At 43.7% G+C, this 26744-nt stretch overlaps 1 protein-coding gene across 1 annotated transcript in view; it reads left to right on the top strand.

The window, feature by feature from the left end:
* The first annotated feature begins 304 nt into the window (after positions 1-304).
* Positions 305-26744, top strand: part of Frmd5 (FERM domain containing) — a 666333-nt gene continuing 639893 nt past the window's right edge. Inside the window, exon 1 of the mRNA XM_071586731.1 lies at positions 305-484. Within this exon, the coding sequence (XP_071442832.1) occupies positions 389-484 (96 nt within the window). The 5' untranslated portion in view covers positions 305-388. The remainder of the gene's footprint in view (positions 485-26744) is intronic.

Genomic DNA, 26744 nt, shown 5'->3' with positions numbered 1-26744 from the left:
GGCTTAAATAAGTCTCATACATGCATCGTTCCTTTGTCTGAAAATCACCTTCATGATCAGCTATACCAAAAGATTTGTATCGAGGATTAAAATCACGAATTATTCATATCTTGGCGTCAGAAATCGTTCAAAAAACATGTACTTTTGTACTTGAAACGACAAAAGAGCTTCAGTCAACGTAATAGCAAAAGTTGTCATTCAACTTTAAGGCAAATTACTCTTATTTTTTGGATACATGCTTAGTCCAAATTCCGTTCCTTCACTGAACCTCATTCCTTGGGCAAGCAGTAGGTTCCCAATAGTGGATAAGGCGAGTAGTGTGGAGTCGTGCGAATTGTTCGTGTGGTGATCATTTTAATATCCGTGAATCTCATGTACTACAACAACGATGTTAAAATTTGGGAGTAAAAGCGATATTAACGTCAGTTACAAATGTACAGTGCGACTTCTAGAAGACACAGAAGTGATTGAGTGCGAATTTCAGGTGAGACACACTCTTAAACCATTTAAATATTATTCCCCTGGTTAGATTCGTGCATTTTTTAATGCTCCGTATTTGCATGCTAGAGAACGGTAGTTCGTGCGTTTTCACTGATGACTCCCATATTTGCACAAAAGCATTTTATGATACTAAAAAGAGAGGTTTTCTCCTCTCGCTGTTTGTTTTATAATCGCTAGTTTCCTAGGAAAGTGGTTTCATGTGTGGTCAGGGAATTTTGAATTAGTTGATTCTCGAAAAGTTTCTTATGACACATTTTTCCTAGTCGATGCTCAATATTCGTATGAAAGCAAGTTAAATTGTTTTGGTTCTCAAAAGCACAAAGAAAGTTCTTCAATACTGTGGCTTAATTTATCCTGCGAATATGTGCGCAAATGCCTCTCCCGATTCGAAAGAGAATGGAGCACAGAGGTTGGAATTCATAAATGTGCAGTGGCCGCATTCAGTTAATATACGGGCCATATAATTTTGAAGTAATGATCAATTTGATTTTCAAAAAATTGTAATATAGCTCTTTCCCAGTGTTTCTCGTGCAGTAGGCATTCGCGCTAATTTGCATTGTATTTTTTATGCATAATAGGTCTACGAGGGTATTTTTTGTGTGAATTTCTCTCGGTTTCCTCATATCGAACCGTGCCCCACCAGGGCCAAACATAATTATTACCCGTTTATTAATTTTTCCAAGCCCCCGTTGAAGTAGCATCTGCACGGTTCTGCCAGCCGGCATCGAATTCGGTCCTTCTGCCACTACGCTTCCTCGAATGAGTTTGTAAACACGAGGTGGAGTAATTCCGCTTGCGGTTCCCCCACACACGGTGTCGTTGCACGTTTGTTTCATTGACTGCACCCTGGGATATTTTTAATTTACCCTGCTGGTCGGTCGGGTTTAATGATTGGTATTTACCATCTCCCTTTAAGCAATTAAGGCCACTGGTTGCCATCTTTTGAATCCTCATTGAGTGGTACAGCGGTAAACATTAAGAGATCTCACATCTTCGACTTCTTCCCTTTTTTCTTTGATTTCATTCAATCGTTACACTATTAATAAAATGAAATATATTAAATATTTTATTAATTAATAAAAAACTCTGATGAGCGAATGAAAGGACCAGCTTGTATTTTGATTGACCCGTCATCGAATGATGATTGTGTTTTGTTCCGTAAGGATCATTTGCCCCGTGCCCAAGGAAAATGCAACTCCTCGTTAATTGTCTTCTGCTCTCCATAGTAGTAATTGCTGCACTTGACCTGCACGCGCCCTGGCGGAGAAAACACGGAACGCTCATTTAATATTTATTAGGTACGGTGATCAGCGGCTTGCCTTCGTTAAACGAAACGTGTTCAGTGGTTTCTGCGACAAGATTAAAGTTTGTCCATTCGCTTTTTTGTTAACCAATAACCGTACCCAAATTCCTCTTTCCCCGCTTGCAGAAAAGCCTCCATAGCTATTACTTTCCGCGCATTTTTTGTGACGTTCTTTCCAATTCTGTAATAAGCTTAAAACATTTTTAAATTATGAGTTGGCAGCTGGTTAGCCCTCTGGGTACAGTGTTCGACTCCCTTGCGTGTATCTGGAAAGAGTCCGCTGCTTAGAAAACAAAGGCGTGTGATTAATTCTGGGAAACTTCGACGAAGGGAAGAATTGCTCGCTGAATTGTCAAACAAATCCTGTCACCACCTCTTCAGGCTGATTGTTAAATATTTCATTCTTTTAAAGTGAAATATACCATTTGGCCGAATGTCAACCGATGCAAATCAAATCTCGCATTTGTCCCATAACGATTGGGAAAGCTGTTTTGATCGTCTCGACTGAGCCAGTGTGTTACGTTCTTGGTCCTTGGTCATTCCGGTATCTAGTGCAACTGTAGCGGTTGTTGCTACTTGGGGCCAGGCGACCGCTGAACTGAGACCATCAGGGACGGGTGGGGGTGATTTGGGAGAGTTAGGATGTTCAGGAAATGAGAGAAGGAAGGGTGGACCCGGTGCCTGCCTTCTCTATTTACGAAAGGAGCCCCTCACAATTCAGCATCCCGTATGGCGCACTCCGATATAAGTGCCCTCTCCACGTGGATCCCGAAGGAGGGGTATACCCATGAAAAACGCTGCCACTCTCGGGGTTTCGAACCCGGGCCCACATTGTGGGAACCAGCGCATAGTCTACCCCACCATCCCAACCGCATGTCTGTCAAGTGAAATAACCCAACAAATGCGACGGCCGCTGTCAGTTCGTGACGTTTAATGTCGGGAGAATACATCTGTAGTCGTCTTTTGTTTAAGTTCGATTAATGAGTGGGGGGATGATGCTGCGATTACAATGAAGGTGGCGCTAGTCGGAGTGATTGGCGCCGTCTTAAGCGTTCAAAAGATTACGACAATGCGCCAGCTATTTTTTTGTGAGCCACGAATGAAGGAAGTTCAAAAAATATGATGTTTCTCTTAGAACATCTGGGGCAGAGGAAGTAGCAGTGAGCGTGGGGGCACGCGGGGGTTGAGAGGGGGGGAAGAGGAAACGTTTTGTGAGCCAATGTTAGGAGAGAGGCCTTCCGCGACCTCCCTCCTGCCCTGAAGACGCATGCCCGTCACCGCAGACATCTTCCGGATTTAAGTCCGTCCGGCGGTGATACTTGTATCATTGAATGTGTTGAGGAAATTTCTATATCTTGGCAGGATGACTGAAAAAGACGTGTGGACGGGGTCGGTAGACGCGAGTGCTGGATGAAATGTTGGGCAGAAGGAAGTTGAGTTCATAATTCTTCGTCCAAGGTGACAATCATTTTAAAGTAATTTTTAGGTGTTTCGAGGCTAAGATAATTTGTGGGCGGCAACAAAAGCATATAATAGCGCCCTCCTCCCCGCGTGCGTATTCCTGGGTGGAATCCAAACTTGTGCGTGCTAGAATATTCACGAATGTCGATGAGACACGGCGCGTATGTTTGGAGTGCTTGGGACATGTTTGCAACGGTTGACACTGAGAGAGGAAGGGAGGGAGGCGACGGACACTCGTGCTTGGTTGGTCGTTGGAGCAGGTGCGAATGGCATCGGTGAACGTGAGGGAGGAAGAGTGAGCGAACTGTCAGGGGGCGGGGAAGCCGCGGTTGAAGCGACCCATTAAATATTACGAATCTGTGGAACAATAAGGAACTTGCGAGACAGAAAAAAATATGCTGTAACAATAATCTGTAAGCTGACAATATGTATAATGTAGTCACGAGTAGTGTGACATACTAGACCGAATAAAATTAAATTGAACCGTAGCACGAGTGGTTTATATTATTTGGTTAGTAGTTAATGTTGTTTATTTTTTTAGTAATCTACTTAGTTTAGTATTTATTTAGTAATCTACTGGTTAAGGTAGGTTTGTGGATGGACACAACACTCAAATAAATATTTCCTGACTACTAACAAAACACAAATTCCAGCACCCTACTCTACATCAGGCCCCTCATAATCTCTGAATACTTTCTTCCTCCCTTCGTCCCGTCCAACATCCCTAACCTGTTCCTTCCATTTCCTCGTTTGCCTAACATTCTCCCCTCTATTACAGTTTTTAACTTCCCACTGACGGTCAATACCCCCTTCATCCACTTTTCCTGCCTACATAGGGTTGCTCCCAACAAACCCCTCTTTTCGCCCGCCATACCAAGTACTTCCTCATTTGTTTTCTTCTCTGTCCATTTCACCTTCTCCATTCTTCTCCACGCCCACATTTCAAAGGCCTCCAGTCTAAGTCTATCCTCCTGCTTCGATGACCACGTTGCCGCGCCGTACATAGCTACGCTCCATATCAAAGTTTTTACGAGTCTTTTCTTAATATTCTAACTAAACGTCACTGTCATCAACTCCCTCCTTGTGAAAGCCTCTTTGCGTAGCGCAATTCTTCTCCTTACGTCCCTACTACTTTGACCGTGTTGCTCCAAAGCTCTTCCTAGATACGTAAGCTGTTCCACCATCTCTAGTTTTTGAACTACTTGAAGCTGAACTACCGCGACCCACAATATATATATATATATATATATATATATATATATATATATATATATATATATATATATATATATATATATATATATATATTACTCTTGTGATCCGTTCGATTCCGCCTTCCCCACCTCTATTGTGTTCGTCCTTTATATGTGTTCCTATCCCTTTTCCTTATATCTGTTTCTGTATATATGAGTATTTATTCGCCGTTTGGCGGGATTTCGTGTTTGAATGTGTATATATATATATATATATATATATATATATATATATATATATATATATATATATATATCCCTCCCCGGACTACAACCTTAACGTGGTGGAAGGGATTGTGCGTTCCGATGACCCCTAAAGCTGTTCTGGCGGGAAGCGTAGGATAGGGTGAATTGGGAAAAACTAATGAGTATATTACAGAAAATAGGAATAGATTGGAGGGAAAGGAGGCTAATCCGCAACCTGTACATGTCATTGCAACAATTTCGGAGTGTAAAAATCATTCGTCTTGACTGGGATACGAACCCAGATCCCTCAATATCCGGTCGAGTGCTTTAGCCACTTAAGCTACCGAGGCGTCCTCTTAAACTCTGAAATTTTGGGGCTTTTAAAGGAACAAGATGTTGTGACGAAATACCGTACATACAATGTCACAGGCATTCGTAGTCGTGCGCGAGGCGCCACTGTCCACGAGGTTAAAGCCAACTTTAAACACTTATGGTGTTTATACTTTGACAAATTCCAAAGAAACTGCGGGAGATGCCGCAACAGTAACTTTTAACGGAGTCAACCGGTAATGTGCGTAACATCTTGTTCCTTTAAAAGCCCCAAAATTTCAGAGTTTAAGAGGACGCCTCGGTAGCTTAAGTGGCTAAAGCACTCGACCGGATATTGATGGATCTGGGTTCGTATCCCAGTCAAGGCGAATGATTTTTACTCTCTGAAATTGTTGCATTGAAATGCACATTAGCGGATGACTCCGTTAAAAGTTACTGTTGTGGCATCTCCCGCAGTTTCTTTGGAACCTGTACATGTCTCAGACTGCTCAGGTCCGGGTGGGGAACGGGGAGTCCGGATGGGCAGTGTTAGGAAGAGGTGTAAGGCAGGGTTGCCCATTATCACCGTTGCTTTTCAACTGGTATGCAGAGGAAATGATTAAAGAGGCATGGGAAGAAGTGGAGCTAGGAATGAAAGTGCGCGGGGAATTCGTAAAATCAGTTGCGTTCGCTGATGACCAAGCTTCAGTTTGTCAGTCAGCCAAGGGGTTGCAAGCATTGCTGAGTGAATTGGATATTCAGTGCGACAGGTTGGGGGAGAATCAATTATTATGGGATGAGAATCAATTATTAATGAAACAAAGGCTATGCGATTTTCTAGAAAGAAAAAGGCTAAGCTAAACATTAAAATAGTAGGGAAAAAACTAGAGATGGTTCCATACTGGGATACGCCAGGGTTTTCGCCTAGGATATAGGTGGGCGTAAGAGATACCAGGACACTGCTGAATTGAGGGTAACACACGTTCTTTATTGTAGCCTACATTAATTCTTAAAATAACTCCCCCCCACGCGTGTCTCGAGCGGTGTTCTGAGACTAATCAATCTCCTTCGAGTCCAAGGAAATATCATCGTCATTCCAGCGAGAGAAGGTTTTGTTACTGGCCGTTTAGAATGATCTGTGTTTGCTTTGATATTACTATTATTAAGACTTATTTCCTCATACCTTAAAGGAAAGATTTCTCTTTTGCAATTAGCAATGTAATATTACCCCCATCGTACTACGGTAGGCGAGATCATGTTAGTAAAATTATAGAGATATAGAAGTGTAGAGCAGATAGATTTAAGACGTCATTTTTCTCGCGAACGATAAGGGATGAGAATGACGTTGTAGCAGATCACGGTAGGGATAAGAAAATTCGGGTCAAAATTAGTCTGCTATGTATCTCCCCCTGCCACACTCCCGGCAGTGGCTTTCAGGGTGCTAAAAAATACGAAATACTAATAAATACCCAGCAGGCAGTACATGTGTAATGGGAAGTCATTTATCACCGTGTTTTAGGCCAGAAAAAACTTCTCCTTAAGGTTTATATACGGTTTTTTTGTAGATTTTGTGTTATCTCCATGCACCCCACCCCACCTACGTTTCTTCACTTGGCCTTGGGGGGACTCGTGTCCCGGTCATCTTCCTCCTCGTACCCCCCTCCTACCGTGTTAAAGCATCCATTGTGTGTGTTCCCTATCCACCTGTCCCATCTTCTCTTTCTTATCGTGCCCCTTGCTGTATTTTTCTCATCCATTCCTCTCCATACTTGTTTATTTGATATTTTATCTCTCGCCTTTCCATCTTCAGCATTCGCCTCCAGCACCAAGTTTCCGAGGCCTCCTCCCAATGTTCCCAGGCATCCGATCCAGCGAGTGCCATCCACGCTCCACGGGAATTATTTCGCGGTGACGATGCTTCCCTCAGGTGGTAGCCTCTCTCACCTGGGCGTGTCGCACGCAGTAGTCTCCGTTTTGAGGCGAGCTAGGGGCCTTTTCCTTCACTCCGCAGACATGGGTGTCCCTTGCATGGGTGCTGCCATCGAGGTGCGGCGGTACTCTCGACCTCCCATCATGCCCCATCTCGACATCTACGATCCACCTGCACTCCTTTCACTCTCCCGCTCAATGTGCTCCTTGCTTAATTTAATGTGATGTCCTTGAAGTGTTTCCTTCGTTGAATTGCAATGGTTTTGTGTATTTGTTTCCCCCAGAGGACTTATTGTAAGCTTTTCGTTCTTTGACGCTTCGACGCTCGCCCCCCTCCGGAAACCGCAGTCCGGCTGACCACCGCCGAAATGACATGCATGCGGACGGAAGGAAGGTGTAGGGCGGGGCTTGCCAAAGGATTTGAAATGGTCTGCGTGGGAGAGGAGTGTGTCGGAGGGAGGGAGTATGGGTGCCACCAAACAGCTGACCCCATGACCTCCCCTCTCCATGACCCGCTTCCGTTCCTACATCGCTCAGATGTGCTTGGCCTCCGCCCCTGGTCGAGGGCGTCCATTGGCGAGTCGATCGCGTCGCACGAGCGATGGAAATCTTCTGCTGCGTGATTGCGGGAAAAAAATATTATGGCTTCGCGAGAAAGTGCGTCAGATGACCACAGTGACTCTCGGATTACAAACTTTTGGTACTCTAATTATTTTGCTTTGTTTTCATCGCCGCCTGCTCGAGGGAGAAATGAACGCGCCTGAAGTCCATTTATTTCACTTAGTCTTGTTGGTGCAATTTGCCGAAATGACGCGGGGTCCTTGGTGATTCGCTCTTTCCGCGCTGGTGGCAAACCGAAGACCAAACCACCCCCCCCCTGCCACCCTCTTCGAATGCTCTGATTCTGAAGTTGTTTGGCCAAGGGGATCTCTTGGCACCCGGAATACGCCGCGTCTTCGCAGGACTTCCCTGCCTTTTCTTTGCTTTGCTCTTAGTACGTCCATTTCCGTGTAAAGGTATTTGCCGGTCGAGGTAGCTTCACGGTTGATAGATAGATTACCCACTTATGAAACTGGGTTACGTACAGCAAAAATTTTACTTGCCACCCTCAGCGCTTAGGAAAAAATTAGTTCTACTCAATTGCTTGCACTTTCACTGACCTCCGTGGTTGGTTGTCTAAACCCTTTCTTTCCGCATGACCTCATAAGATTGCCTTTAAATAATATAGTGCTCTTTGAAGTATTGCTTGCTTTGCTTTCTCTGTTTTTAATTTTCCCCTTCCAACCCTCCTCTCTCTCTCTCTCTCTCTCTCTCTCTGTGTTGGGGGTGGGAGGGGGGCGGTACCTGCAGCGTTGGGTCACATTCCCTACCTGTGTCCTTGGGGAGGAGACCGTGGTATGTTGCATGTCCATGTGGTAGTTTAATGTCTCCTTCCTAATTTTCAAATTCTAGCTTGAACGTTATTGGATTAATTTCTTACTGCATCCTGTGGTGCAATTATTTGCAAGATGATATTATATGTATTTGCATGCGTAGAAATGAAAGGAATTTTGCATGAATTTATACGCCACTGTGGGTATAGGTTTGCATGGACGTGTTGATTTTGCATGTGGTTTTGTTTCCTTTTACATGTGGTGACCTAACACCCCCAACCACACGCCCTTGCGGCGGGTCGCGGGGTATTATGTAGATACAGATTTTGGATGTAAACAGAGACTACAGCCATCGATGCACTTCTCAGCCTCGACTTAATACACCAATAACTACACACCCAAAATTACTATACACAAAACCATTCTGCAACTCCACGTACTTTCTAACTTCAATCCATCATGCATTCATTCATTCTTGCATTCCTTCGCCCTCTTACTACCTAACTCACCCAAAATTCTGCCCGGTACATATCGCCGTTTTCTGCCTACTTACCATTGCGACTCGAACCGCATATATATATATATATATATATATATATATATATATATATATATATAATATATATATATATATATATATATATATATATATATATTTGGGTCGCGGTAGTCCAGTGGGTAGAACGTTAGACTGCTGACCAGAGGGTCCCGGGTTCGATTCCCGGGGACTCTGGCACTCTGGGCACCTGCAGCTCCACCCAAGCTGAAGTGATTTTTCGGGTATCAGGTCTTCCTGGTAAACCATAACCGGCTCAGGGAAAGGAACTGGTCTGGAAAGGGACTGATTTTTTTACAAGAATTTTATTGACGATATACTTACATCCACTTCATAATCTTCAAAGTATGCTCCTTGAGCTGCTACACACTAAGTATAACGTTGCTCCCATTCCCCATACGCCCGCTGGAAATTTTCTTTGGGGATGCCGTTGATGACCCTCGTCGAAGCCTCTTGAACGGCGTTTATCGATTCAAAACGTCGTCCCTTGAGCTGTCTTTTCATCAGGGGGAAGAAGAAGTAGTCCGGTGGTGCCAGATCCGGAGAATAGGGCGGGTGCGGCAACGTGGCAACGCCGTAATTGGCCAGGAGCTGTCTGACGACGAGCGCGCCATGGCACGGCGCGTTGTCATGACGAAGCACCCAGCAGTTTGCGATGGCCGGTCGGACTCTTTTTCACGCGTTCTCGGAGGCGGGTGAGCACCTGCACGTAAAAGTTCGCATTCACAGTCTCCCCTGGTGGGACGAACTCCTTGTGAACCACTCCATGACGGTCGAAAAACACAATCAACATCGTTTTGATTTTTGATTTGCTCATGCGAGCCTTTTTTGGACGTGGGGACGCGGAAGTGTGCCATTCCGCGGATTGTCTTCTCGTTTCAGGGTCATATTGAAAAACCCATGTTTCATCACCAGTTATCACATTGTCCAAACAATTTTCATCTCGGTGCAAATTGGCTAAACTTCTTCGGAAATGCGCACACGCGTTGCCTGTTGGGCGACACTCAGAATTTTCGGCACCATCTTGGCGCACACCTTGCGCATGGCCAAATTCAGTGAAATAATGCGTTGGACGTTGGATGCAGACAGACCCAACTGCTCTGCAATTTCTTCACTGGTTATGCGTCGGTATGTGTTCAGCAGTGTCCTCAATCTGTCCACATTCGTGTCGGTTCTTGCCGTCGACGGCCGTCCGGAGCGATGGTCGCCTTCAACGAGCTCCCTACCCTCTTTAAACAACTTGTGCCACTCAAATACTATGGGACGACTTAAGGCAGTGTCCCCATAAGCCTGCTTGATCATATCGAGGGTCTGAGTTGCCGTCTTCCCGAGTTTCGCACAAAACTTCACGGAATAACGTTGCTCTAAATTCAGATTCATTTTGTTTTTCGACGCGGACAAAAAACTTGCTTCACTAAAAACGGTGTCCTCACTCAACGACAGCCCGCAGGCGACTGAGGGTGGTGTCGGTCTGTTGCTAAGAGCCCCTTCCACCTCACCCTGCCCGGCAGACCCCCCTCCACCGCTCCGTTCGCGCCAGAGAAAATTAGTCCTACCACTTTTGGGAGCGACCCTGTACATATCCCTCCCCGGACAACCTTGACGTGGTGAAAGGGGTTGTGCGTTTCGATGACCACTAGAGCTGTGCTGGCGGGAGTAATAATTATTGCTCCTGGTAGGGTCACCCATGCCATATAGGTCGAAGGTTAGGAGCCAGAAAAAAGATAGTCCACGCAGCGTCTCTTCCTCAGTGAGGCGGCTGCAATGGCGTCTGACCCCAGTGGGGCGGCCAGTAAGTGATGGTGTCACGTTAAAAACACTATTGAGGAAGGCAACGGGAAACCACCTCAATTATCATTCCCTAGAAAAGAATGATGGACAATCATTTTGAGTCCTGGCAAATACGGGGTTCGGCCCAGTCGGCCGTGTGTCGTGTCCGGCAATGGGGGAGGCAAGGCTTCCGTGGTTATCATCCAACGAAACCCTTTCAAGTGAAAACAGGCAGCAGCAGGACAGAAGACACAGAAGAAAAAGACCAAATTAGTTAGAATAGGAAAGTGGAATGTTAGGACAGTGATGAGGACAGGTAAACTGGATATTATCAAGATTGAAATGGAAAGGGGAAAATAGATATTTTAGGTCTATGTGAGGTGAGATGGAAGGATATCGGGGATTACTGGAGTGATCAGTATACAACAATATACAGGGTGGGGAGGAGAGCCGACGAGGGGTTGCCATAGTATTAAATGAAGAGGAAGGAAGAAGCGTAGTCAACATAGAGCAGGTAACTGATAGAATACTACTAGTGGAGATAAAAGCAGAACCGACGAACTTGAACCTTGAACCGAGGAACCACAGAGAAGAAGAGGTCGATAGGATATACATGCAAAATGCCAGGTGACTCAGAAAGGTATCAGGTAGATTATAACTTGGTTAGACACAGGTTTAGAAACAGTGTGATATATTGGCATAGCTTCCCGGGAGCGGATGTGGCCTCACAATTTAGTTGTTATGAAATGTAGCCTACGTTTCAAAAAGATAAGGCAGGGGCGGCGATTTAGAAAATGAAATGTAGAAGCATTAAATGGGTTGAAAAGGAAGGAATACAAACAGGCGGTAGAGAAAATCATGGAGGATGGTAAAGAGCTTAGTACTATCGGAGAAAAATGGGAAATGACCAAGAAAGGGTTGTCTATATCCGCAAAAGACACTATTGGAACCGTTAACGCTAAAAGGAATAGGAAACCATGGATCACGGATGAGATGGTTACAAAGATGGATAAGCGGCGAAAATGGAGGAATATAAATACAGAATTAGGCAAAATGAAGTACAAAGAATTGAACAATAAATTGAAGCGGGCAACAGATAAAGCAAAAGAAGCATGGTGGAAGACGCAGTGCGAGGATATGGAAAGTCTGCAGAGGAAGGGTGAAATCGGTGCGCTGTACAGCAAAGTTAAATCTTTATCGGGAAGTAAGAAAGGAAGAGCTATGTTAACAGTTAGAGATAAGGCGGGTAAGGTAATAGTTGACGCAGGAATGATCCAAGAGAGATGGAAGGAGTATATAGAAGAACTGTATAGTAAAGAACTCAGACCAACAAAGTTAGACATTGAAAAAGAAAATGACGTATAGGAAGACAGCTTAGGTCCAGGCATACTAGACAATGAGATAGATAGGGCATGAAGAGAGATGAAACTAAATAAGGTCATGGGGGTGGATAACATTCACGCGAAACTATTGAAATGCTTAGGAAAATGTGGGAGGAGGAGGCTATATGGGCTGATCCGTAGTATTATAAGGAGGGAATCTGGCCGGAAGACTTTGTGAGATCAGTTTTAGTTCCTATTCCGAAAAAGGTAAAGGCCACGTCATGTAAGGACTATAGGACAATTAGTTTGATATCCCACGAAGCTAAAGTTGTTCTCAGGATCATAAACAAAAGGATAGAGAGTAGGGCAAATGATTACTTAGGGGATGATCAGTTTGGGTTTAGGAAGGGGAGAGGTACGCGTGATGCCATTTGCAGTAATGAGATTATTAATAGAGAGGAATATAGAACACAACCGGGAGGTATTTTCCTCTTTCGTAGATTTCGAAAAAGCGTTTGATATAGTGAATTGGGAAAAACTAATGAGTATATTGCAGAAAACAGGAATAGATTGGAGGGAAAGGAGGCTAATCCGCAACCTGTACATGTCTCAGACTGCTCAGGTGCGGGTGGGAAACGGGGAGTCAGGATGGGCAGTGTTAGGAAGGGGTGTAAGGCAGGGTTGCCCATTATCACCGTTGCTGTTCAACCTGTATGCAGAAGAAATGATCAAAGAGGCGTGGGAAGAACTGGAGGTAGGAATGAAAGTGGGCGGGGAATTCGTAGAATCAGTTAGGTTTGCTGATGACCAAGCTTTAGTTTGTCCGTCAGCCAAAGGATTGCAAGCATTGCTGAGTGAATTTGAAATTCAGTGCGACAGGTATGGGATGAGAATCAATATTAATAAAACAAAGGTTATGCGATTTTCTAGAAAGAAAAAGGCCAAGCTTAACATTAGAATAAGAGGGCAAAAACTACAGCAGATAGAACAGTTTAAGTATCTCGGTAGTGTTTTGGACCAACTCGGTCAAAGTAGTAGGGACGTAAGGAGAAGAATTGCGCTAGGCAAAGAGGCTTTCACAAGGAGGAGGGAGTTGATCACAGGGACGTTGAGTAAGGACGTTAAGAAAAGACTCGTAAAAACTTTGATATGGAGCGTAGCTATGTACGGCGCGGAGACGTGGACATTGAAGCAGGAGGATAGACGTAGACTGGAGGCCTTTGAAATGTGTGTGTGGAGAAGAATGGAGAAGGTGAAATGGACAGAGAAGAAAACAAATGAGGAAGTACTTGGTATGGTGGGCGAAGAGAGGGGTTTTTTGGGAGAAATCCTATGGAGGCAGGAAGAGTGGATGAAGGGGGTGTTGACCGGCAGTGGGATGTTGAAGACTGTGATAGAGGGGAGAATGTTGGGCAAAAGAGGAAAGGGAAGGAACAGGATAGGGATGTTGGACGGGATGAAGGGAGGAAGAAAGTACTCAGAGATGAAGAGGGACCTGATATAGAGGAGGATGATGGATTTGGTTTTGTTAGGAGTAATAAAATGTTTGTTTAGTAGTTATGTCCATCCAAAAACCTACCTTAACCGGTAGATTACCTTAAAAAAAAAAAAAAAATATATATATATATATATATATATATATATATATATATATATATATATATATATATATATATATATATATATATAGATATATACATATATATATATATATATATATATGATTTTTTAGACGTAACACGGAAGTGCCGAATAGTAAGTTTTACAGTAACAAACAATATAGAAACACAAAAAAAATATCACTCACACGTTATTTCTTGATCATTTCGACGGCATTCTACTCCGTCTGTATCGGAAGATAGAAAAGTAATGACTGAGAAATATCGTGTCAGTCATGTCTTTTTTGTGTTTCTATATTGTTTGTTACTGTGTCATGTACGATATATATATATATATATATATATATGTATATATTTATATATATATATATATATATATATATATATATATATATATATATATATATATATATATAAATAAATATCTTCGAAATGGAACGCTCTTCGGCGACGCACAAATATATAAAAACACGGATGTAGATTTGTAGAATATAGAGACACATAGAAAGGACACTCACGATATGTTACTTGACGTTTCGAAGAATGATTCTGAAGGTGGCAGCCGAGTAGTCGAAACGTCAAGTAACATATCGTGAGTGTCCTTTCTATGTGTCTCTATATTCTACAAATCTACATACATGTTTATATATATATATATATATATATATATATATATATATATATATAGATGTAATCTCCTGCATCTACTTCTCCTTCCTTCGTCGAATTTATTCCCAACACCTCTCCTCCCTCTTTAACACTTCATTTGCTTTCTTTTCTGTTCGTTTTATTTTTCCATTGAACCAAGTTCTTGAAAGTTTCCAGTCTTCGCTTATCGTCTTGCCTCGACGACCAAATTTCCGATCAGATCTCCACTGTCACTTCTGGAAGATGTCACTGATCTTTTTTATTGCATCCTCACTAAAGATCCTCGTGATCAACACCCTCCTCTTGGCCGAACCTGCTTCGTTCGACGTAATTCCTCTTCTTTATCTTCTGTACTTCCTCGCGTACCTTGTTTATCTTGTCTCCACATTATCTGATATATCTTGGATACGTATTGATTTAATGCCACCCTCGAAGCATTTCCGTGCAAATGTAGAACGGTAATGGGGGACGAGGACATATGGACAACCCTGTTCTCTGACAGGTGAGTACCGACCGCCCTCCAATCCGTTGATCGATTTGCGAGGACCTTTTTGCCGATGGGCGCATCTCCGTGTCCTCGGTGCATTGGCTTCTTCCGAGTGCATGACCTACCTCCCTTGGATGCGGCCGGAGTATCCCCCAACGGAGGACTTAAGGCAGACAAGTTCCCTTGTCACCAGTGAGTGAGTGGAGTCCCTACTACTAAGACCGTGTTGGTTCAAAACACTACCGAGATACGTAAACTGTTCTACCTGCTCAGCCAGTCCAACCAGTCCAACGCTCTACCCCCTGAACTACCGCGATATATATATATATATATATATATATATATATATATATATATATATATATATATATATATATATATATATATATATATATATACTACCTTGATCAAAAAGTTCCCGGAATAACCACCGTGTGGCGCTCCCATCGTTCCGATTTGAGTTCTGATTTTTTTGTTAAATTGGTACATCTGTTGTTGATATTCCCTTTAAATCTTAGTGTCATAACTTGACATTTGCCAAAGTTACGTAGCCAAGAGTACATCTATCTCTGTGTGTGTTGGCGATTTTTTACAATTTCAGAAATGGATTTAAATTTGCAACAACGAACTTGTATTAAATTTTGCGTAAAAAACGGATTTAGTGGCGCACGGACGTTGGAAATGTTGGAAAAGTGTTTCGGCAACGATTCTCTAAAAATAACGGTCGTTTACCAGTGGCACGAGCGGTTCAGAAGTGGTCGTGAGTCAATCGAAGATGATGAACGCAGTGGCAGACCATCGACATCGAAAGTCGGTGAAAAAATTGATAAAGTAAAAGAAATGTTGGTCAATAACCGCAAATTAACCATCAGAGAAATAGCGGAGGACTTGAACATTGCCTATGGATCCGCCCAAGACATTGTGGTTAATGATTTGGGTTTCCGTCGTGTAGCAGCAAAGTTGGTGCCGAAAGACCTCAATTTCATGCAAAAAAGAGACCGTGTTGACGTCGCAAAAGACATGATTTGCGAGGCTGAATCCGATCCCACATTCATCAAAAGGATCATTACTGGAGACGAGACGTGGGTTTATGAGTACGACACGCAATCCAGACATCAGGCAAGTGAATGGCGTTCACCAAATGAGCCGAGACCAAAAAAACCACGTCGTTTTCAGTCAAAAAAGAAGGCAATGCTGACGGTTTTCATGGATTACAACGGTGTAGTGCATCATGAATTTTTGCCAGAAGGCCAGACAGTAAACAAAGAGTATTATTTGGGCGTTATGAGACGTTTGCGTGAAGCAATTCGCCGAAAGAGACCAGAAATGTGGGCAGAAAACTCGTGGATTTTGAACCATGATAACGCACCGTCGCACAGTGCTATCATTATTCGTAATTTTTTGACGAAAAATGCAACAAATACCATCCAACAGCCACCGAATTCACCTGATTTGGCTCCCTGTGACTTCTTTCTGTTCAATCGAGTTAAAAAACCATTACGGGGAACGCGTTTTAGCAGCCGAGAGGAAGTAATGGAAAAATCGCAGGAAGCACTGATGGACATACCGAAAACCGACCGTAACTTTTGCAAATGTCAAGTTATGACACTAAGATTTAAAGGGAATATCAACAACAGATGTACCAATTTAACACAAAAAACAGAACTCAAATCGGAACGATGGGAGCGCCACACGGTGGTTATTCCGGGAACTTTCCGGCAAGGACAGGCAAGTTCTACCTTACAGCTCTCAAGCGTTTGAGGGATCGTGTGCGACGAAATTTGACTCGAGGCGATGGATGCATCCTTCGCCATGACAGTACACCTGCGCATTCAGCATTGATTGTTCGCCAGTTTCTAGCACAAAGTTCAATCATCATCCTTGATCATCCTCCTTATTCTTATAGACCTCGCCCCCTGCGACTTTTTCCTATTCCCAAAATGCAGAAATGTGACGAGGGGACATATCAACGGGAGGATGTGGAAGACACAATAAAGCAAGAAACGACGAGAAAACTAAAAAGCCTACTTGCCGAGGACTTCCAAGGGTGCTTTGAAACAGTGGAAAAGAAGAAGATGGAATAAGTGCATAGCCTACGAATGCAGAGTAATACTTCGAAGGGGACAAAATCGATGTAGACTAAATTTTGCAAAATAAAGTTTTTATGGCATCAGTTCGTGTATTTATTGGACAGGCCACGCATATAGGAGGGGATCATGATGCAGATGAGGATGGCTAAGGACGAGGAATACTCGAGTTCGACTGATCAAAGGATGGAGTAGTGGTTATGGAATCGCTGGAGGCTGTGTAATTCGATGGCAGAACTACCCTAGAACTAAGGAAGACGAGAAATGAAGAGTTTGGATGAGCTCGTTGATATCGGTGAGGTGTGAGGAATTCGCTCGGAAGACTTCGTTAGATCGGTGTCAAATCCACTCCCACCACGGCTCATAAGGCTATAGGTTTGATTCCTCCCTCGGAAAAGGCATTACATAGGAGAATCAATGGAAGGATGTCAGAGAGGACAAGTGCGAACTAATGAGGAGATGAGTCAGGGTTTAAAAAGGTAATACTGAGGCCACTTCTAGAAAGGAACAAGTGAATACAACCCAGAAGTACTCGTATTCTTGGTGGATGCTTCGCGAGAAGGCGTTCGACAGAGTAAACTGGGCAGGGTTGACGACAATTTGCCGGAGATGGGAATAGACCGGAAGGATAGATGCCTTATATCCATGAGCTGATCTTTAACGGAACCACAGATGGGGGTAGCGACAGGAGAGTCGGGATGGTCGGTGATGGGCAGGGGAGGAAGACAGGTCCTGTCAATAATAATCTCATCGTTTCGACGTGTACTGCATGCGGAGGAAATGTTTAGGGAAGCGTGGTTGTAAATGGTTGCAGGCTGGAGTGAAACAAAAGGCGGAACTCATCGAATTAGATACGTGGATGATCAGTGTTAGTTAGCCATTAATGCCAAAGGGTTGCAGTCATTAATTAGAGCAATTAGTGTGATAGGCGTGGGATGAGAACTCGTCACTAGAAATAGAGGACAAAGCGATTCTGAATTATTTGGGACACAGAAAAATGTTTAAGTTGGGTGGCTGGAGCAGGCAGAACAGTTCACCCGTTAATGAGGTGTTTTGATTGTGTTATGAATGAAATCTGATTTCTCTTTTTGGAAAAATAGCCCCTGATGGAATATTTCGGGTGCCTATTTTTGAAAGAAAAACTTTTTTAGTGCAATATTTATTGCTACCTTGACGTTAATTAATATGCATCTACATTTACGCAAATACCTGGCGATCCACCAAAACAGGGGTGTGGCAGGGGGTGCATGCACCAGATGGGACGGGTAAGGGTTTATATATACATAATCGCGTGTGTTCCTGCTGGGAAACATTTGATAGTGATGGGGAATTGGAATGCGACGGTAGGCGAAGGAAGAGATGGTGATGAGGTCGGGGACTACGGTTTGCATACCTGCATAAATATATGAATATATATATATATATATATATATATATATATATATATATATATATATGCATGCAGGTATGAAATATGTGTAGAAAAGTTATAATTATTTTAAAGTTAAAAATTTCTAACACTTTACTTGTTGCTTAATCATATTAAACGTTTAATTGGAATTTATCTGGAAAGCAATACCTGGGTGCCTTATTGTCAGTTACTCGATATTAGTTAGTTATTTTAGTACCCTGTAAGCCATCGCTGGGGTGTGCGGCAGGGGGTGAATACACACCAGACTAATTTTGACCCGCGGTCGAACAATGTTAGTCTTATTCCTTATCGTTCGTGGGGAAAAATGACATCTTAAATCCATCTCTTCTACACTTACTCTCTCTAATTTTATTGACATGATCTCTCCTACCGTAGTACGATGACATAATAATACATTGTCAACATCACTGCTAAAGAGACGCCCTTCCAATCCATGCAAGAGATTTAATCTGTCATTTAACCTTCGTTCCATTGAGTGATTCCCAGTCCTGCTGCTCTAATATTTTGGATACGCTACTAAGTTTATCATAACAGCGTTTAACAAATCTAATTCCTGTAAGAAGCACGCGGTCCAATTTGACAATTAATCCAACTTCATAAGGATCCAATGTACTATCAGAATATTAAAAATGAGGCCTAATGGTAATAATGGAATTGATACGGAATGGACTATTTCAATGCTAATCCCGTGTTTTGACGGTGAACAAAAATGATAATAGTGTAACTTGAAATATAGTATGGGTAATATTAGCTTTTAAACATCATATTGCCAAATTTAATAAAGAAAATAGTTCGAAGGAATATAAGTACGAGGGTCATCCGGAAAGTAGTACCCGTTCGTGCCGCATGAAGTGCTGACGACGCGAGTAGCCGCTGGTCAGATAGCTTCAGTGGCTTGTCTGCCTTCTCTGAGCCAAGTTGCGTGACGCTAGCATTGCCTGTGTTGTTTCTGTGATTGTTTACAATGTTTAAAAAAATTGAGAACGCCGCCAGTTGTGAAGTGAGGGCAGTGATTAAATTCCTCAATGCAAGAAACGTTCGCCCATGTGATATTCATCGCCAATTAAAGGAGGTGTATGGAGACAATGTAATGGACGAGTCGTCTGTTCGGCGGTGGTGTCGCAACTTCAACATGGGGAGGGGGAACACACACGACGATGAGCGTTCGGGGAGACCGTCTGTCATTACAGACCAACTGGTGAGCTCAGTTGACGAATTCGTGAGGAACGATCGGCGCGTCACAATTGATGACATCTGTGAGCATTTTCCCAATGTTTCTCGAACAATTGTTCATGAAATTGTTAAACACCATCTGCATTATGCAAAAATTTGTGCAAGATGGGTCCCTCGCGTATCTCAATGAGCTGGCGGCGAAGGACTATGCAGCAGGAATACAGAAACTTGTCACACGTTATGACAAATGCCTTAATTTGCTTGGAGATTATGTTGAGAAGTAGTTTAAAGTATCCTCTTTCAAATAAAATTTTTTATCTTTGTTAATATTTACTTTTGTGTCTTTATTTCACGAACGGGTACTACTTTCCGGATGACCCTCGTACAATGCCATTCAATAATGCGGATAGAGGTAAAATTCAATAATTTTCAAACTTAAATATCTTTTTTCACACCTGGTGACCCAGCGATATGTTTTTCCCATGACTAGGGGATAGCATGGTTAAAGTGTTTCGTATCTAATGCTCGCTGATTCCTCCGCATGAGGGTATGTCGGAAAACCAAACGGAACGACTTTACTTAGTTTCTGAGCAGTCTTTGTTTTAGCCGAAGCTAAGTTCTTCTCCGTCCAGAGTCCTTCCTTCTCAGTTTCCTCTCCTCGGCTCCGGATTAAGCGTCGACGAACACATAAGGATTTGAGGTATTCCCATCTTTGATCCCCTGTAGACCACGCTTCCGGAATTTCACGTATTTTTAATCACCTGCCTTTCTCTTAGATTAGTGATTCAGGATTAATAGTGATACTATACAGGGACTGACCCAAAATAAAGTAGAAAGATTTTTTACCGCCAATGCAGATGGATGGAGTTGGGTGATTTCTTTTGGGAAAGGTGATGAGAGATCTTGGACCTATGCCAGATACCTGTGGACATTTACGGTGTGCTCATTGCTGCTGGAATGGACCCCTGTTCGGCGGTCACGTTACTAATCCATGGAGCAGTGATATGTGATAAAATGTTGTGGTTAACTTGGGAAATCGGGTTCGGAGACCACAACCATGGTTAAGGATGTTTATCGAGATGTAGAAATGTCCCAAGTGATGGCTTTTTACTTCTGCACAGGATGTTCTGGGAGGAGGATAAGGAGGAGGTTGACGATGAGGAATGCCCTGGACTCATCCATCAACAACAATATGTGGGACAAATGTGCAAAAATTGAGACACATCCTAAAATACTACCTTGATCAAAAAGTTCCCGGAATAACCACCGTGTGGCGCTCCCATCGTTCCGATTTGAGTTCTGTTTTTTTTGTTAAATTGGTACATCTGCTGTTGATATTCCCTTTAAATCTTAGTGTCATAACTTGACATTTGCAAAAGTTACGTAGCCAAGAGTACATCTATCTCTGTGTGTGTTGGCGATTTTTTACAATTTCAGAAATGGATTTAAATTTGCAACAACGAACTTGTATTAAATTTTGCGTAAAAAACGGATTTAGTGGCGCACGGACGTTGGAAATGTTGGAAAAGTGTTTCGGCAACGATTCTCTAAAAAAAACGGTCGTTTACCAGTGGCACGAGCGGTTCAGAAGTGGTCGTGAGTCAATCGAAGATGATGAACGCAGTGGCAGACCATCGACATCGAAAGTCGGTGAAAAAATTGATAAAGTAAAAGAAATGTTGGTCAATAACCGCAAATTAACCATCAGAGAAATAGCGGAGGACTTGAACATTGCCTATGGATCCGCCCAAGACATTGTGGTTAATGATTTGGGTTTCCGTCGTGTAGCAGCAAAGTTGGTGCCAAAAGACCTCAATTTCATGCAAAAAAGAGACCGTGTTGACGTCGCAAAAGACGTGATTTGCGAGGCTGAATCCGATCCCACATTCATCAAAAGGATCATTACTGGAGACGAGACGTGGGTTTATGAGTACGACACGCAATCCAGACATCAGGCAAGTGAATGGCGTTCACCAAATGAGCCGAGACCAAAAAAACCACGTCGTTTTCAGTCAAAAAAGAAGGCAATGCTGACGGTTTTCATGGATTACAACGGTGTAGTGCATCATGAATTTTTGCCAGAAGGCCAGACAGTAAACAAAGAGTATTATTTGGGCGTTATGAGACGTTTGCGTGAAGCAATTCGCCGAAAGAGACCAGAAATGTGGGCAGAAAACTCGTGGATTTTGCACCATGATAACGCACCGTCGCACAGTGCTATCATTATTCGTAATTTTTTGACGAAAAATGCAACAAATACCATCCAACAGCCACCGAATTCACCTGATTTGGCTCCCTGTGACTTCTTTCTGTTCAATCGAGTTAAAAAACCATTACGGGGAACGCGTTTTAGCAGCCGAGAGGAAGTAATGGAAAAATCGCAGGAAGCACTGATGGACATACCGAAAACCGACCGTAACTTTTGCAAATGTCAAGTTATGACACTAAGATTTAAAGGGAATATCAACAACAGATGTACCAATTTAACAAGAAAAACAGAACTCAAATCGGAACGATGGGAGCGCCACACGGTGGTTATTCCGGGAACTTTTTGATCAAGGTAGTATAATTGACCCCCAAAGGTCAGGGTGTTAGCAAAAGAGTGCAACACTCAGAAAACTGCATTGTATTGCATTCTCAGAGAAGATTTGGCCATGAGGAAGGTGCGCCAAGATGGTCCCCAAGCTGCTGTCGGAAGACTGCTTGTATGACACTCTTGCCGTAGGCCTCTTGGACGACGCTGAAAGGGACCCGCATTTTTCAAAATAGGTTGTTACTGGTGACGAGCTATGGGTCGTTTAGTACGACCCTAGTACAACCACTTTGAACACCATTTTGAACCACTGAATTTTGTCAAAGAGGCCATGACGAGGTGCCTGAATGAGGGCCCTGTCGATGTCTAACAGGAAGCATACCACAACTAGTGGAGGGCCTGGCATTGGTGTGTGGATGCATTACGGTGCTCTTATAAAGAATTACAGCAATATGTACTTAGATCTGCAGGTAATATTTCCTCAATATTTATTTTACGTATTTTTTGGACAAATCTTGTATGAAGATGATAGAAGGCGTGTTGTTGGCTCAGAAAAAAATAGCCTCCATGATAATTAGTTCCACGTATATTGTTCATATCAGACCTTAAGCTGGATATACACGAGCGCAGTCACTTCGCCTTAATTTTCCTCTGGACATTAAGTTTATACAGAAATGGTTGCATCCAAATTTCAGTTTTCTTTGCAATCTTCCAATAAATTGAATTCATGAGAATACCTTTACTTTTCACATTGGAAAATACTTGTCCATTCTCTGATTATAAATTTCCTTCGATGCCTTTGAACATCACGATAAGTGAGTAATAGAACTAAGAGAATAATCCCAAAGATGCAAAGTATTTGAATTGCCACAGGTGATGCTCAAGCTTCCAGCTGCTTCTGATTGTAACATACGAGTAAGCTCACGAGTGAATTCAGTCGATAATGCAGGGCCATCGAGAACTCATACGCATTGGGCCCCGCCTTCGGCAGTTGCATTCGTATCTCTTCGTAATCACTTGCTTGGGGAACTCTGTGCTTCCGTCACTCTTGGTCGCTTCAATTGAGACGTGCAAGTTGCGTTGGGCATGACAAGGGACTGTTATTTGATCCTTTCACCCCCCTGACTGACTCGGCGGTCGCTGGGAAGAGCACACCCGGTTGCATAGCGTCTCCTTCGCGTGCCGTCTGCGTTGCGTAAGTGTAACGGAGTACGGGGGGGAGGGGGAGGCGTGCTTTTCTCCTCCCGTGTTTCTCTCTCCATGATAACCGGCCAATTCTCTCTCTCTTCCTCTCTCTGTCTCTCACATTTGCCTGTCTTTCTTCACACGTCTTCGGTGAGGGTGTATTTTTCAAGGAGCACCCCCCCTTCAATAAACCTCCTTCCCAACTGCTTCTTAAAGGAAAAGACATACACAAGGTTTTTTATGAAAAATATCGATAACAATTTTGTCCTGACGTATGTGCGTTAAGTGCTGACTTCAGACCGACGGTTAAGTGTGCGCATTGTCGCAGATCGTATTGGCATTGATAAGATGATAGTGCACACTCCAATAACGCTGAAAATTAGGCGACACCAGCGATCTGCGCTAAACCCGTCCCAAAGGTCTCTGGACGGACGACCGAAAGATCAGAGTCGAGCGTCTGCTTGCGATGGCCTTCTGCAACGACATCGCGATGATTCCCCAACCCCATCACATTCCCGACTTGGCACCAGCAGACTAATATTTCTATTCCAAAAAGTGAAATCCTCCCTCAAAGCACACCACCATGGAACCCTAAGTGCCGTCAAAGAAGGTTACACGGTACCCTTAAGGACCACCTTCCGGAATCCGCCTGCCAAGGAGCATTCGAGTCGTGAATAAGCCGCTCTGGCAAAGGAGTGTGTCGACGCTCCCAAGGGATGTACTTGGAAGAATTTCGGGGCATTATCTGAAATTAATCTTATTTCCCCGAAACCTATCCCGATACTTTTTATACAGACTACGTATGCCCCATATCTCCCTCTTTTTATCTCATGAGCTAGATGTGGTGTATAGTAGCACGGCGTTGCCAGTCTAAGGGTGGTGGTTCTACTTAAAAGCCGAGTGATCCTCCATGTATATTTTATGAAGATATCACCAAAGTATCTGTAAACATAACACGCCACCGCGTACGTTTTTGACACCTGTGTCGTTCACGATGATTCTACCGTAATGGTGGAGATTGGTGGAACAAGGATCTTTGAAAGAGGATATCATAGACGAAGCTGATTATTATTGCAATAAAAGGTATTCTACTTTTGAAGAGACTGTACTTTACTGTACTTTATTTTTGGATTGACACAGAATGTGCAACAGTTCAAAGATACGTATCCTTACCTACCCTGACAGATGTCAACCCGACATCAGGATCTGCAGAAGGCCCCGTATCTTCAACTCCGTATCCTTCCTTCCGCCCTCCATACCGCCCAGCATCCCGATCCTCATAACCCTGCCCCTTCTCCGCTCGTCTAACATTCTCCCTTCTGTCACAGTCCTCAACATCCCATCGCCATTCAATATGCTCCTCTCTCCTTTGAAATTCTCCCAACAGGTCCCTCTCATCCACCCTCGTTCCTAGCACTTCCTCGTTTATTTTTTTATTTTTTTCCATTTCGCCTTTTCAGTCGTTCACCACATTCACATTTGAAAAGCCTTTAGTCCACTTCAGTCTTCTCGTAAGTCTATTCCACGTCTTAAGAATAAGTATTTTTTATCCATCTGTGCTGGAATTTGCCTCCCATATCCTATCTTTGTGGTCTGATCTACCTATTTATAGTGGCTACATTATAATTCCTTTAGTGTCAAATGTAAACTCGTTTGTTCTTGACCTTTCCGAAAGCCCAATACTCGCTAGTTCTCTTCGCATCTCAAGTGAATCCCGATTCCCCCTTAAAAACGTCTGTCACGCTCGTCTCCTTAGCTTAACAATATTTGACGAATCTGGCGGATTTCTTTGGACTCTATCAAATTCTTTTGTTTATGCTTTCTCCCAAGAATCTAAGATACTTGCGGCGTATTCCGAATGTGGTCCAACTATAGCGAAATGACCAATCTCCTTTACTTTCTCCTTACTTTTTCCCCACAACCCATGAAATTTCCCATTCTCTCTCTGGCCCTCAACCTGAGCGGACCTGCCTACTGAGCGCTCCTGGTAACCGGTTTGACCCACCAGAGACTACCTGCCTGCCAGCTTGATTCTTGGTGCTTTTGGTTTTAGTGAATTGTGGTGTAGTGCCAACGTATACGTTGCTTCGTTTATATAGTTTTCGTTTTGTGTGTGGTTTGTTAACCGTAGTGTGTGGTAGTAGTAATTTATTTAGTGGATTGTGGTGGTTTTTGTCCTTCGACTCTGATTGGTCACCGGTGAGTGCTTTCCTTTTTCTTACTATCTTTTTTTGGTCCTCTGAAAACCAGACCTTACTCAAGCATCGTTTTTTTCCACTTAGGCTTCATATTCAATTCCAAATCGTAACTTATTGATTGAGCTAAATTTAGCTAACCCCTTTTAGAAATTTTACCATAGTGTATACAGGTTAGCTTTTGTTGGGAACTCGGTAGTTAAATTAGGATGGCTTCATCCAGGTCCCCTGTTGCCATGCTCGAAGGCATTGGCGAATGCGCGGCTTTAAGGGCCCGTATCGTCATGCTGGAGAGAATGGTGCGGGAGCTTCGATCGGAGATCGCCGGCCGGAGGGCTCCCCTCGGGAGAGATGGTGCTCGGGGTGGAAATTCGAAAACCTGCCACACCCATAGGGATGCACGGATTCGTCCGAATGCTACACGTGGCTGGGCGATTAGAGACCTACCCCGTGTCCCATCTCTCAACGAGGGAGTGTCTCACGTCCGTAGGTCGGACGATTGGAGGGTCGTCTCTCGGGGCAAAGGGAAGGTAACGCTGCGGCGTGGATTGGGCTCTGCGGAGGCAGATACCATCCCCGTCTCCAACAGGTATCAGGGGCTGTCGGATGACAGCACCGCCGGACCTGCAGCCCCTACCCCTACTCCGAGGGCACTGCCTAGGGTAAGGCATCAGCGGTCGGGGAGGGAGGGAGCCGTTATATTAGGTAGTTCCAATGTCCGGCGTATAATGAATCCGCTGCGCCGCAGAGTCCAACAGGAGGGAGGTGTTGGATTCTTGTCGTCCTGGTGTATACAAGGCGGCGGGGTACCCCAGGCGAAGCTGGCGGGGAAGGCGGCCGTCAGTAATACGGGCTGCTCCAAGCTACGCATTGTGGCTCATGTCGGGACAAACGACGCCTCGGAACGTGGATCTGAAGAGATCCTGCGCTCCTTTAAGGAGATGCACTCGGAGGTGAAACGAGTCGAGGCGGAGTTGAAGGTCCCAATTAAATTAAGTATATGTAGTATTGTGCCGCGTGTAGACCGCGGAAGGCTCGTTTGGAGCCGCATTGAGGGTTTAAATCAGAGATTGCTGGGATTTTGCCGGGGAATCGGAGCGGACTTCGTTGATCTGAGGCCCGTCCTCTCATCGTGTCGGGTACCCCTCAATCGCTCCGGGGTCCATTATACAGACCAAATAGGTTTGGTGGGGGAGTATTCATTGCAGTAAAGTCACATCTTAGTACCCACGATATGAATGCGACGTAAATGACATTGAAAGCGTTTGGTGCAACATTAAGGACTACAACGGTAGAAGCCTATTCGTGTGTTCATTTTATAGACCCCCAGATTCTAACACAGATGTCCTACACAAGCTCGACGAACAAATATCCACTATCAGCAGCAGACAAAGCAACAGTATTACTATAATCGCTGGTGAC

This window comes from Hetaerina americana, unplaced genomic scaffold (genome assembly GCF_022747635.1).
Source record: "Hetaerina americana unplaced genomic scaffold, ioHetAmer1.1.p SCAF_25, whole genome shotgun sequence".
Classification (NCBI taxonomy): Eukaryota; Metazoa; Arthropoda; class Insecta; order Odonata; family Calopterygidae; genus Hetaerina; species Hetaerina americana.
This window is presented reverse-complemented; position numbering and strand designations above follow the sequence as displayed.